Below are 14,695 nucleotides of genomic sequence, written 5' to 3'. Positions count from 1 at the left end.
CCTGTCCAGGTTGGCTTCCAATCATCATTCTCACATCTCAACCTCCTAAGTAGCTAGAATTATAGGCATGATTTACCTGTGCTTAACTTAGAAATTTTAAAATCAAATAAAACACTCCTAAATTACTCCTATCTGAGAGAAAATCAGAGTAGCTTAGGGCATGTTCAAGTGGTAGAACACCCAACTTTCAAACATGAGGCCCCAAGTTTAGTCCCTAGTGCTGAGGTGGGGGTGGGGGGAGGTAAGGAACTATAAAGAAAAGGAGAAAGTATGGATATGAAAAGTAGAACAAGAGAATGGTATCATTTTGTGGTATAGCCAGAGTAATGCTCAGAGGAAATTATGTGCCTAGAATTCAGTATTATAGTGTGGCTCTTCAATGACTTCTACTCCCACAGAGATATGCATTAAAGACTTAGCTTCCCCAGGGCTTTTAGAAGGTGAGACCTACTGGAAGGAAGTTCTATCAATGGGGGCATGCACTTGAAGGGGACACTGGGCCTTGGTACTTTACTGTCTTTTTCTTTCACTTCCTAGTTGTACTAGCTGATCAGCTTCCCATGCATTCCTACCATGCCATACTGTGCTGCCATAAGTCCAAACCAACAACATCAGGTAACATAAATGGAAATCTCTGACATTGTAAACAAAAATAACCCTTTTCCTTTATTAAGTTAACTTCTTAGGGCTTGCTGTGTATTTTCTCTAACTTGAGCCAATTTCATACCTATCATTAGCCACTGCAAAACACTGCTTTGTAAGTGAATATAACCTTAAACATGAGCATTCAGCTCCACAAAATATTAACATAGATAATTCTTACATCACATATACTTTAAAAATTACGAAGCTATAAAGCTGGCTCCGGTGGCTCATATCTGTAATCCTAATTACTCAGGAGCCTGAGATCTGAGGGCTGCAGTTGGAAGCCAAACCTAGGCATGAAAGTCTATTAGACTCTTATCTTCAATTAACCACACCTTTCCCCACAAAAAGCTAGAAGTGAAGGTATGGTTCAAGTGGTAGAGAGCTGGCCTTGAGCAAAAAAGCTAAGGGAGAGTGTGTAGGCCAAGTTCATTCCCCAGTGCCACACCAAGAAACAAACCAAATAAAACCCTCAAAACCCTTCAGCTACCACGTGCATTGGGCAAGGCTGATAGAAAGGCAAAAATCAAACCAAACACAATAATTCAAAATTAAGCAAACAATACACAGTGATTCCTTATGTCCACATGCCTAGAATTGAGCAATACTGAATGATAGATGGTGCTCAATTAGCTCTCCTCTATTTTGGTGTCTGTAACTTCTGTTGCCTTTCCATTTGGGAATAGGGGTAATTACAGAATTACAGAAAGTTCTAAATACTCACATGCCCTCCATTCATCAGGATGCTTAAAAGGAAATGCAAGGCCATTATCAATTGCAGCTATTTTAATAAGCAGTTCTTTATCATCGATCCAATTTGCTTCCTAAAGAGAAGAAAACTAACTGTTGATAAAAGAACCTAGATAAATACCTTCAAGAACAAATTATTTTTGGTAATAATTGAGGTTTAAGGACATTCTCTCTCCAAAGCCCACGAAAATTAAAGTTTTTACACAGGAAGGGAAGAGGCCATTTTAACAAACAGAACTTAACAAACTCTGTAAAGAAAAATTTGACTTATGACTGAGTGCTAGTGACTCACACCTGTAATCCTAGCTACTCAGGAGGCTGAGATTTAAGGATCATAGTTCAAAGCTAGCCCTGGCAGGAAACTTCGTGAGACTCTTATTGCCAATTCATCACAATTAATCTGAAAGTGGTGCTGTGGCTCAAAGTGGTAGAGCACTAGCTTTGAGCAAAACAACTCAGGGACAGTACTCTGGCACTGTGTTCAAACCCCATGAACAACCGAAAAAATAAATAAATAAAATTGACTTTTGCTCAGTAATGTTTTCATTTCCTCCTCTGTAGAGAGCTTGAAAATATTAAGATTTTAAAAAGTATTATCTTATTTATTACTATACTCACCATTTATGTTTTCCTATCATTATTACTTTTTTTTAATTGTGAAAATACTGTACAGAGGGGTTACAATTACATGGGCAAGATAATGAGTACATTTCTTATTAAGCATTGTAGCCTCCTCCTTTTGTTCCCCTTCCCATCCCTTCCCCATTATTAATTTTTAAGATCACTTGATAAACTAAGTTATTGAGATGTACTCTTTCTTAGAATACCATACAAACAATTAGGTCAAACACCAGAGGTTCTAAATAAAACTCCCTGAAGACTTAAATATATTAAGGTATAATGGAAGGAATCTTAAGATTTCCTTGGTTGTTGTTGTTTTTGTTTTGTTTTGTGTGTGTGTGTGTGTGTGTTTTTATGTGTTTGTGTGTGTATATGTGCTAGTACTGGAGGCTTGAAACTCAGGTCCTGAGTGTTATCCTTAGCTTTTTCCCCAAGGCTGGCACTCTACCACTTGAGTCACAGCTTTACTTCTGGCTATCTGATGGTTAACTTGGAGATAATAGTCTCACAGAGTTTTCTGCCTAGGCTGGCTTCAAACCTCGATCCTCAGATCTTAGCCTCCTGAGTAGCTAAAATTATAGGTGTGAGCCACTGTACCTGGCTTAAATTTTTTTTCTCCAATCTATGGACTGTTTAAAAAAATTTAAACCACTCAAAAATATATGTACTTAAAATTTGATCTGGGTTATTCAAAGTTGATAACAATGAATTTAAAATCTAAAATTCTGATAGTGTTCATGGTCTCCTCAGACTATTTAAACCAGTTTCTTAAAAGGAATAGAAGTACTTTTTTGTTGTTTTTTGATTGTGTAGTAGATCTAACTCACAAGGGAAACAAACATGTTTCACTGTATTAGGTAATGTTGATTTACCTAATACTGAAAATACTCAGAAGGAGCTGAATTAATAAAATACAAATATGTCACCCAAAGTGCCAGGAGACTTTTTCATATAAAAGCAAGATAAAGATGGTGGTACCTCAGTTTGCCAAACTCTGAGAGAACTGCCTAATAAAAACTAAGAAGAGGGCTGGGAAGGTGGCTCAGTGGTAGAGTGCTTGCCTTGCATGCATGAGGCCCTGGGTTCGATTCCTCAGTACCATATAAGCAAAAAAAGCCAGAAGTGGCGCTGTGGCTCAAGTGTCGTAGAGCACTAGCCTTGAGCTGAAGAGCTGAGGGACAGTACCCAGGCCCAGAGTTCAGGCCCTACGACTGGCAAAAAAAAAAAAACAAGAAGAAAGCTGCCAGAGACAGTGAAATAGAAGGTAGACATACAGTATAAAAAGGTAACAGCAGGAAGGATACTGAGAAAAAAAAAAGAAGGACACTGAGGAAGACAATGAGAGTAAGACCAACATCTACATGGAGGAAGGCATGATGAAGAAAAACTTCACCTACAGAAATCTTTTTTTTTTTTTTTTTAAACTAGGGCTGAGAGCCGAACCCACGGCCTTGGGCACGCCAGGCGGGCGCCCTTCCGCTGGGCTAAACCCCCATCCCCCAGAAATCTTTTATACAAAAAAAAAATCTTTTATACAAATTCAATATTCAGTTTTACTTGGTTAATGAGAATTTCCTTACCTGCCCATCGATTTCCTTTCCACATTTTTCCTTTTCATATCTGACTAACCAGTTGTCATTTCCCCTGTCTTTTAAAAGAGACAAAAAAAATTTATGAATTATATTTCTTGATACTATAGTATGCTATCAAAGGGAAACATCTAGTCATCTTTATTATTACTTTTTATTTTTGGTGCCAGTCTGGAGCTTTTACTAGGAGGATGGGCACTGTCCCTGAGCTTTTTTTTTTTTTTTTTGCTAAAGGCTGGCATTCTACCCTTTGTGCCATAACTACACTTCTAGTTTTGGTGGTTAATTGAACTTTCCAGCTTGGGCTGGCTTTGAGCCAGAATTCTCAGTTCTCAGTCTTCTGTGCAGCTAGGAATTCTCTAGAAATACAGGTGTGAGCTATCAGCATATTTCACTTACCTCCTTATTTTTAAGAATCATTATTTTCTGTACTTGGGTTTCCTATATTGATTCTGATTTATGACATATTTTAAAAGTGCCAATTTTAGCTAGCATTTATTGTTCTCTCTGGGCAGATACTCTAAGTGCTTCACATGTGTTAATTCATTTAATCCTCATTGGCTCCCTGTAGGGGTGTAACTGTGACAGCAGGTTACCAACTGCTCATCTTGCCAGGCCAACGGCCAAACAGGTTAACCTAATGTCAGCACAGAGCACTCCAAACTATATACCAATCATAATATTAACCTAAATTTTAATTTTTAATATTAACCATGTTAATATTTGGTTAACCATGTTAACCAAAGCTAATATGAATAATAAGGAAATTTTAGTTGGCAGCTTCTCAAGCTTTAGAGTACATTGGAACTGTCTGGAGGCTCCTGAACCTCTTGAACCTAAGTCTGGTCTGAAAAGATGTGGTTTTAAAAGTTCCCATGCAATGCTTCTGGAGAGTCTAATAAACTAAGCTCTGGACTGTCTACATCACTGTTACTTATAGCACAGAGCAAACGAAGTCTAATGTCTTATAAATAACACTTTCAGATACATAATGCCCCAAAAAAGATTAAACAATTTACCCAATCAAGTTTCAACATTTCATTTCATTTTTCTTTTGTGCAATAGTGGGCTTTTGCTTAGAGCTGGACCTCTATCACTTGAGCTATGCCTTCACATCTTTTTTTTTGCTGGTTGATTAGAGATAAGAGTCATACTGATGTCTCTCCTAGGGCCGGCTTTGAACTGTGACACTCAGATCTTAGCCTCCCGAGTAGCTAGGATTACAGGCATGAGTTAGCAGCACCCAGCTTCAACATTTCATTTCCAATATTTGCTTCTGGGGTCCCCTACCCTCAGGGGACAGAACTGATCTGTCTGGCTTGGGCAGGGCCTGCTGTGATGACACAAGCTCCCAGTATAGGATTAATTCAGCCTTAAAGAATCAGTACCACAGATGTTTTCCAAGACAGGGAGAAGAAGACGACTTGTGTATCAACATTGTATGACTTTGATTTCAATAACAAGAATTCAGTTTGAAAGCTAATAAGAGTGGATGAACAAATGAGAGAACTTCAATACCTGTATTTCTGATGATGTAATCCAAAATAACTAATCTTTCAAATTGTGACTGAAATTGTTTTCTAATATTCTCAGGCAAAGGATCAGCTTCAAACTTCCTAAGCCAATATTCAGCCTCCTTGTAACCTTCAACAAATAACTGAAAGGAACCAATCTATAATTTTAAGAACTACAGTTAGAAAAGAAAGTATAAGAACAAAGGGGTTAAAATATTTAAAACTTTCTCAGCAGTACTGACATAATATTTTACATCAACACAGTAAATTAACACTAATACAGATAAGCCACATTTACCAACAAAACTATTTTTATACACTAATTTTAAAATAATCACAAGAACACATAGCAAATATAAAATGCTCTCCAGATTCTGAAGGAGCACTGCAGTACTTTAGCATAATTAAAGAAGAGAAGCATGTGACCTCAAGGTGACACTCTTGGCAAGAATGCTGCTTTCAAAAATATTTGTTAAAATGAATTGTGAAGGCCAAATTGTATAGCTATATAACTGTCCTGGCTTTTTTTAAATCTTCCTGAAGCAACATTTCATGCTTCTTTTGCAGCATCAATTTTATTAAAAAAAAAAAACAGAATGGGAAGTGGAGCTATGGCTCAAGTGGTAAAGAGCCAGACTTGCACAAAAAAGCTAAGGGATAGCACCCAGGCCATGAGTTCAAGCCCCAGTCCAGGCATATACACACACACACAAAAAAAGACTAAGTAACTTTTAAAAGAGCTATCATAGGTTTTTTTTTAAGAACTAAGCAGTTGATCATAACTTTTTTTAAATTTTATTTTATTGTAAAGATGCTGTACAGAGAAGTTACAGTTATATGAGTAAGGTAATGAGTACATTTCCTGTCAAGCATCATTACCCCCTCCTTTTCTCCTACCTCTTCCCTCTCCCACCTTCCTCACTCCTCACCCCTATCATAACTTTTATGGAGACCTTACAAAAAGTCCTTTCCTTGAATATATGTCCATCTGAAAGGCATTTTATTATTAAAATTACAAGTTAACATTAAATTATTGATGAAGAAATAGGAATCTCAAAGCACATGACACACAGGTAAAGAGTAATCTACTGTGTGCAACAAACAAATTATCACAAAGAAAATCTATTCCTTGTAGGCCCCAATTTTTTTTTTTTTTGTGGTCCTGGGATTCAAACTCAAGAGCTTTGTATTTGCTAGGTTATGCTAACTTTTAACGTTCTTGTTGCCATGAGATCTTTAACAATTAAAAGTTTCCAAGCCGGGTGCTGATGGCTCATACCTGTAATCATAGCTACTCAGGAGGCTGAGATCTGAGGATCGCAGTTCAAAGCCAGCCTGGGCAGGAAACTCTGTGAAACTCTTATCTCCAATAAACCATTAGAAAACCAGAAGTGGCACTGTGGCTCAAGTGGCAGAGTACTTGCCTTGAGCTGAAGAGCTGAGGGATAGTGCCCAAGCCCAGAGTTCAAGCCCCACTGACTGACAAAAAAAAAAAAAAAAGTTTCCTTCAAGGCATTTATAGTTAAGTACTAGCAGCTGCAAGTACAGAATAGCTTCCTCCAGCCACACTTATTTCAGCCTATCTAAGGAAAAACAGGTCTTAGAAAAATTTCCAAAACTTCCTCCCTACGTCAGATGCAGTGGTTTAAGCTTGTAATCTTAGCTACACTGAAAGTAGGGATCCTGGATGGAACCTAACTGGGGCAAAAAAATAAAAATAAAAATAAAATGATGAAGGCAACTTCATTTCAACAGAGCAAACCAGATGTGGTAATACTTCTATAATCTCAGCTAAGTGGGAGGTATCAGTAGGAAAATTGCAAACTGAGGCCAGCCTGGGAAAAAGGCCTCAAGATTATCTGAAAAATAACCTAAGAAAAATGGGATGAAGCTGGGCACTGGTGGCTCACGCCTGTAATCCTAGCTACTCAAGAGGCTGACATCTGAGGATCGTGGTACAAAGCCAGCACTGACAGGAAAGTGAGTGAGACTCTTATCTTCAATAAACCACTAGAAAACCGGAAGTGGCGCTGTAGCTCAAGCAGTACAGCACTCACCTTGAGCTGAAGAGTGCAGGGACAGCGCCCAAGCCTAGAGTTCAAGCCCCACGACCAACCAAAAAAAAAAAAAAGGGATGAGAACATGGGCAAGCAGAGGGCATCTACTTAGCAAGCACAAAGCCTTAAATTCAAACCCTAGCACTGTCCCAAAACCTCTCCCACTTTCAAGAGAAAAAAAAAAAACTTCTTAGAGTACAATTTTTAAAAACAAAATAAATAAAACACAGTCAAGTTCAAATTCTCTTGTATAGGTACTTCTGTAGCAACAAAACCACCATAAGTCAGATTAAACAATTCTCTAATCTTTTCCCATTAGCCCCATCCACCCTTGCTTAGATTGCCACTAGTAATCCTTCTGGTTTTCTAGAAGTGTAAAGAATAAACAAGATTTACCATGTAGTATGTGGCACAACCTGAGGTCTCAGAACTAAGAGTCTGGAACTAAGACACTGGAACCTAGGTCTGATTCTAGACAAGACTTTTAGACATCATTTCATAAATAGAGCAACCAACATCTTTCCAACTTACACTAACTCAGCCTCCATCTACCTTCTTTTTCCTGCCCCTTTCCGCAGTGGCCAGGATTGAATCCAAGGCCTTGGCATGTTAGACAAGAGCTTTACTACTGACCTTTGCCCAGGTACCCCTCGTCTAACCTCTGAGAGTTCCCTGAATTTCAGTGCTCTCAGATTGTACTGAAACTGCTTGTTTCTTGTAAGATGCTCAGAGAGGCACCAACTTTGGAAAAGTAACCCTTTTCTGTTATTCCCACAGCCAACAGTAGGATATAAGGCCTGTTCCCCAGAACTAAAGACTTCCTGGCTACCTCTGAGTGAAGTTTACCAAAGACACTTACCTTAGGAGGGAGTCCAATCCGATGGAACTTTCTACCTACTTTTGGCACTTTCTCTAAGGCATACTTTTTGCCTCTTGATTTTGCCCGGTCAATTGCGCTGTAGTTAAAGGTCTCACTAACAAGCCAAACCACCTAGAAACAGTTTAGAAAAAAGTGATTACAACTTGCATTATATATATATATGTATATATATACATATATATATATAATATATGTATATAGTACCACCAAATTCCGCTCATGTTATAAATAAGCAAAGTTTAACACAGATAAAAGTACCCGAGAATTTAAAACAGAAAGGTCATGTTGAAAGGACATTATTTCTTTTGAAAGAGGTATAAAAGCAGCCTAAAATTTTTCAGTAGGGAAAAGCAAACCAAACCAAAGAAAAGCCTTGTCATGTAGAATTAAGAATGAACCTTTTGAGGAAGGCTTCAGGTAAAAATATATACAAGAAAACAATAGCACTACTGTAGGCACATTAGTTATCTCTACATGGAGGTCCAACGGCTTTTCTGCTATTTTTTGTTTCTTAATTTTGTTTGTTTTTAACAGAGTCTTGCTTCATAGTCTAGGCTTGTCTCAACAGTCAGGATCCTCCCACTTCCACTTTCTGTTGGGATGGCTACAGGTGTGTATCACCATGCACTACTTTTCTGACGTCTAAATATTAGTCCTTGCTCCTCTTTTGTTACCCACATAGAACCTCACAAGATTAGGAGACAGAGCCGGGCACCAGTAGTACCTGTAATCCTAGCTACTCAGGAAGCTGAGATCTGAGGATCATAGTTCTAAGCCAGCCTGGGCAGGAAAGTCCTTGAAATTCTTATTTCCAATAAACCATCAGAAAACAGGAAGTGGCGCTGTGGCTCAAGTGGTAAAGTGCTCACCTTGAGCTGAAGAACTAAGAGACAGAGCCTAGGCCTAGAGTTCAAGCCCCTGACTGAGCAAAAAAAAAAAATAGGAGACAGGAACAAGGAACTAGTTGATCATGATAGTTGGGTAACCAAAAGAGACAACTTCAAGCTCTATCAAAGTCAATGTTATTCAAGTATCCACAGAGTAGCTATAGGTGCTAGATTGAAAACAAATATTCTGTTACCTTTGTTTTAGGGACAATGCCCAGGTGAAGCTTTTCATCTACCAGGGAGGCACCAGCTTCTGAAAGGTAACCCTGGTTAGGAAGCAGGCAGCCTCTGCCGAAGCAGCAAGGGCAGCAGATCTTATGAACATACTTGGTCCATTTTGGATTCAGTTGTCCATAAGGTTCTTCTGATTTGGGCTTAAACACACCAATAATTTTCTATAGAGGAGAAGAATGGAAATCTTAATGAATGACAGGAAAATAAAACAGGCTTTTCTGAGGATGGCTATCAGTGGGGAGGGTGAGGAGAGGGTAAATGAGGTTGTGGTATATATGCATGTACAGAAATAGAACATCAGGAGGTTGAGATCTGAGAATCACAATTCAAGGCCACCCTGGGAAGATGGGAGTAGAGATTCTTAGTTCCAGCCAACCAGCAAAAGCCAGAAGTAGAAGCATGTCTCAAGTGGTAGAGTGCCAGCTGCGCACAAAAAAAGCTAGTGAGACCCTGAGTTCAAGCCCCAATATTGGGGAGGCAGGTAAACAATGAAACTTATGTAAATTGTTTTAAGGAGAGGATAAGAAGAGTGATAGATGCGATGAGGTTGGAGTGGTACTGTATACATGTATGGAAGTGCCCGAAGGAAACCCCCCTGTACAACTAAGTCTTTAATAGGGTGACTTAGATCAAGATGCACTGTATTTATAAAGTCATTTGTTGAATAGTAACTCCTTTGTACAACTACTTAAGTAAAAATATAATTTAAAAAATCAAGATATGTTGTACAAAAATTGACAAGTTCAACTGAAACAAACACCTCTGTACAACTATTTAAAGATAATGAAAGGTAAAAAAAATCTTAAAGAGTAGAGATCTTATTAGGCTTATATATATATATAATAATAATAATAAGCCACAAAATACATTCTCATAATTTTCTATTGCCTTCCTCCTCCACATTTCAACACAATCCTCAAGTCTTGTATTTACTTCCAGTCACATGTCACATTTAATGTTAAGTAGCAATTGAAAATCAAGCATCTTTTTTTTCTTTTTTTTGTAATGCCAGTCCTGGGGCTTGGGTGCTGTCACTGATTTTTGTTCAAAGCTAATGCTTTACTGCTTGAGCAACAGCTCCATTTCTGTTTTTTTTTTTTTTTTTTTTTGGTATTCAATTAAAGATGACAATCTCACAGACTTTCCTGCCCAATCTAGCTTTGAACCTCAATCCTTAGATATCAGCCTCCTTCCTATAGGCATGAGCCACTGGTGCCCAGCTTTAAGAACCATTCTGGGGGCTGGGAATATGGCTTAGTGCTAGAGTACTTGCCTAGCATGCATGAAGTCCTAGGTTCAATTTCTCAGTACCACATACACAGAAAAAGCCAGAAGTGGTGTTGTGGCTCAAGTGATAGAATGCTAGCCTTGAGCAAAAAAGAAGCTCAGGGACAGTGCTCAGGCCCTGAGTTCAAGCCCCAAGACTGGCAAAAAAACAAAAACAAATAAAAAATTTAAAAAACCAACCTTTTTGATCATTGGTTTTTCAAATTGCTGACAAAGTTATAGAGTGAGGGCAAGACTCAGGCCATTTAACCTGTGACCCCATACCTTTTAACTCTAACCAGAGTTAAGTATAGTTTTCTTGTCTTAGATTACTACATTTTTTTAAAGGCATTTCACTGACCCTCCCTCCTTTCTTAAAGTTGAGATGGTGCTTCACTACGTTGCTCAGGTAAGTCTCCAACTTATGAGCTCAAGTGATCTTCCTGCCTCAGCCTGCTGAGAATCTGGGATGTGCACCCAGGCATCTGCAAATATATACACCTCAAACAAGTAGTAGGTTTTAAAATCACTTTTAAAATAAATTTCAGTCTTTGCTCAAAAAAATTTGGATGTAAAAAGAACTGCTTATACATCATGGAGAAAGCTTTTAGAAAAGAAAGGATCAAGTTTTAAAAATTTTTAGTTTAAATGAAGAAAGTGCTACATCAACTTCTCTTTTCTCCTCCAGAATTGTATTTTCCTTCTTTTGTATTTTCCTTCTCTTTTATTGCATTCCAGTGTCTGCAAACAGTAGCCTAGCCTCCCACCGTTGGCATAATGGGAGGGAGAATATTCCTAGGGAAAAATATATCTTTGAAAAAAATATTAAGCATTTGGAAATGACATTAGGCAGGTTTTTAATGTTCATCAAATTTTCACTGTACTCCTATGTGGTTAGGATTTATGAATTTATGCTTAACAAATATAGAAGTAAATACAGGTATTACTTAAGTGTTTAAAACCAAATATAATTATATCAGAACAGCAAACTACATATTAAAATGGTTGGCTCTATTCCTCTAATGTAGTGCTTTAGAAAAAAACAAAAACAAAACAGAAAAAAAAAACTCTGCTCTTTATTTTGGAAGAGAAGGTGTAGATTTAATAGGAAGATACCTTGGGACACTCATAATGATTTTACATTTAAAATGGTGTTTTCCAAAATTGTGCAATATATCGTAGGTCTAGGAAATTCTCACCCTCTTAGGATCCTTCACAAAGTAACTTCCACTTGACCCTTGACTGATCCTTTCTGGAAAAACTCCAATTTCAATTGCTTGCTCTGCTCTCAGTACAATGTCAGCAAATTCTGGATCGTCCAAGAATGAATTCATCTCTGAAATAGGAGAAGTAACTGCATTAAGATCAGCTCTTGATACACGATGAAGACCGGTATGTATGGATTAGATTATTGGCTTTCAGGCATTTAAGTATGGAAAAAGATAATCAAGGATTATATGGGCTGCTTTGATTTTCTTGACTGACCCAATCCCACTCTCCATCAAGTCCCAAATAATGACATGGGAAAGAAACTTCACAATTACTTGAAGAAAATATCTAACACCTCATTTCTTTGAAAACAGTCCTTTGACAACTCTTCTCCAAAGATTCTGTCCTCCATTCTACTTCAGCTCTAACTCCAGTCTTGCCTCTGACTACCAGCATCTGTAGTCTGTTCAGACTTGCAATATGAAGCACCTCCTGTGACCAGAGGAGCACCTGTGGCAAACAGTCCCAAGCTTATCCACCCCCCAAGAACCTCCAAGGTGCCCTGGAACTCCATCTCTTCATGTTACCCCTGCCAGCTTAAATTGAGTCCTATCAGGGTGAAGTCCCTCCCCACTTCTCCAGGATCACCTGGGAAAACCCCAATTCTGGTTAAACAAACCATCCATTCTATGGCTTGTGGGGGCAGCTGAACTCCACAGGGAGCCAAACATAAACCAATTTCTCTCTCTCTAAATTCTCTATACTTCCTCTCCTACTCTCTTTCAGCAGATGATCTAGCTGAAAAATAGAAAAAATTACCACCAGTGCCAGGATCCCAACACTGACCCATTATTTGACTGTGGTCCAATTCATACTCTTCCTCCCTAATTTCACCCAGACTTTTTCTCAAGCCTGGACTTCTACCCTGAGCTCCACCTACTGCATTCAACATCTGCACTTGGATGTTAGTAGACACTCAAATGTTACCACCCCAAGTCAATTTCTCACCCTTACCACCCACCTGAAGGCCTTAATCCTGCTGCTGGAACCTCAAATTTTTACAGTTGCTTAAACTCCAGATCTAAGACTCATCAGTAGCATCACACTACACACCATCCTTTCAAACCACCATCAGGTTGTGGGGGCTCTCCTTAATGAAAGATATTTAAAAGTATTTTGAGACTCTATCCCCCTTTCTATAGGTTTCCCTTTCACCCATGCCTCTCTATACTCAATAAGGGAGCTGTGGTAATCCCTTAAAACACATGACATATCACGATATGCCTTTGTACCACACAGCCCAAGGCTTTCCCACATCACTCAAAGTCCAAGTCTTGATATCCACTAAAAATCTTACCCAATTGGCACTAGCCAGCCACCATTTGATTTTTCTACTTAGCCCTTATCTCCTAATGTACTGTGTAACTTAGGTAATTTCAGAAGGATAAATAGACAAGGATTTCTTTCACGGCTGTCTTCCTGGAACTTACACAAGTCCCGGAATAAAATAAGCACTCAATAAACACTTGCTGAATGAAGTATAAGCATTAAAAAGGTAGGGAGACCAACCAAAAGCTACTTACATTTGCATTTGGAAGGTATTTCAAGACTTAAGGTGCATGACTATGAAAACCCAAAACATAATCAACTTTCCTTAATCAGACAGAAACACTTTTGGAAGGGGTGCTGGGACTTGAACTGAGTGTCTCACATTCTTTTTTAGCTTTTTCACTGAAGGTGGTGCTCTACCCCTTGAGTCATGCCTCCACTTCCTGGTTATTGCTGGTTCGCTGGAAATAAAGAGTCTCTTGGATTTATTTATCTAATGGCTGGCTTCAAACCTCGATCCTTAGATCTCAGCCTCCTGAACAACAGATATGAGCCACTGGTGCCTGGCTAAAAATAAAACTTGTATATACTTAGTTTTGAAAGCTGGTGCTGAAAAAAAAAGCTATTAGGTATATTTAGAGTAAATAATCCAAGTATTTTAGTTACTTCAATTGATATGCTCAGTGAAAATTATCCCTTAAAACTCTCAAGAAGGATGAAACTTTTTCCTGTTGACTTGGAAGAGTGGGCATTTAACAAAGTATCTGAATAAACGTAAGTACCAGTAACCACTGTCATTAGTCAAATCAGTCCCATGATTCTTCCAGCTCAGGGATTGTAAGCAGGGTTTCACTAATTGCCCAGGCTGGCCCTAAACTCACCATCCTCCTGAGTGCTGGGATTATAGGGCTGTACACCCCTCTAGGCTCTTAGGCTCTCAACAACAGAACAAATTTGAAGGGTTTTTTTGTTTTGCTTTTGTTTTTATTTTTGCCAGCCCTGGGGCTTGAACCTCTTTTTACTCAAGGCTAGTGTTCTACCATTTGAGCCACATACCACTTGTGGCTTTTTCTGAGTATGAGTAGTTTATTAGAGACAACATTCTCACAGACTTTACTGCCTGAGCTGGCTTAGAATTGTTATCCTCAGTAGCTAGGATTACAGGTGTAAGCCACCAGCGCCCGGCTTAAATTTGAAGTTATTTCAACCTTGTTCCCAGTACTAGTGCACTTTCTGTAATATATTACTAGCAAGTAGTCGTTGGACTAGTGCGCAAATATTTTTAGAGTGATCCCTACATCTTTTTAATGTTCCTTCTTGTGTGCTTAAAAACAAACACAATCTTTCTTCTCCAGAATGAAGTAAGTCTCCTGCAGTTTCACCCTCTATCCTGGACATGCCATGTAGAGCAAACCAAAATCTATATATCCTGTTCAGTGACAACCCTCTACACACATAAAGACCATTCCTGTTTCCCATATGTCCTCCACTCTCCACCTCCTGTCCTAGAGAAGTGGGTTGGGGGGACTTTCAGCATCCTAGTTATCTGTCTACTTCATGCCTCAGTAGATCAAAGTCCCAGTAGAGCCACGTAACCTATTAGGAGAACAGAGCACCCTCAGTCTTGATGTCAAACCATAAGAGACAGCTCTCTAAGGCTGCTTTAGTTATTGGGAGTCCTGTGAGCACCGGGGTTTTTGTTTTGTTTTTTGGT

At 38.7% G+C, this 14,695-nt stretch overlaps 1 protein-coding gene across 3 annotated transcripts in view; it reads right to left on the bottom strand.

Annotated features, from left to right (window-relative positions):
- Positions 1–14,695, bottom strand: part of Pi4k2b (phosphatidylinositol 4-kinase type 2 beta) — a 36,039-nt gene that overhangs the window by 15,001 nt on the left and 6,343 nt on the right. For 2 of the 3 annotated variants that reach the window (XM_042674788.1, XM_042674789.1), the window contains exons 2-7: positions 11,643–11,779; positions 9,138–9,338; positions 8,036–8,167; positions 5,124–5,277; positions 3,597–3,664; positions 1,370–1,469 (exon numbers count right to left, since the gene is read on the bottom strand). In XM_042674788.1, coding sequence (XP_042530722.1) covers positions 1,370–1,469; positions 3,597–3,664; positions 5,124–5,277; positions 8,036–8,167; positions 9,138–9,338; positions 11,643–11,779 — 792 coding nt within the window. The remainder of the gene's footprint in view (positions 1–1,369; positions 1,470–3,596; positions 3,665–5,123; positions 5,278–8,035; positions 8,168–9,137; positions 9,339–11,642; positions 11,780–14,695) is intronic. The other variant, XM_042674790.1, reaches the window with a different exon arrangement.

This window comes from Dipodomys spectabilis, unplaced genomic scaffold (genome assembly GCF_019054845.1).
Source record: "Dipodomys spectabilis isolate Male_0828 unplaced genomic scaffold, ASM1905484v1 ptg000021l, whole genome shotgun sequence".
Classification (NCBI taxonomy): domain Eukaryota; kingdom Metazoa; phylum Chordata; class Mammalia; order Rodentia; family Heteromyidae; genus Dipodomys; species Dipodomys spectabilis.
This window is presented reverse-complemented; position numbering and strand designations above follow the sequence as displayed.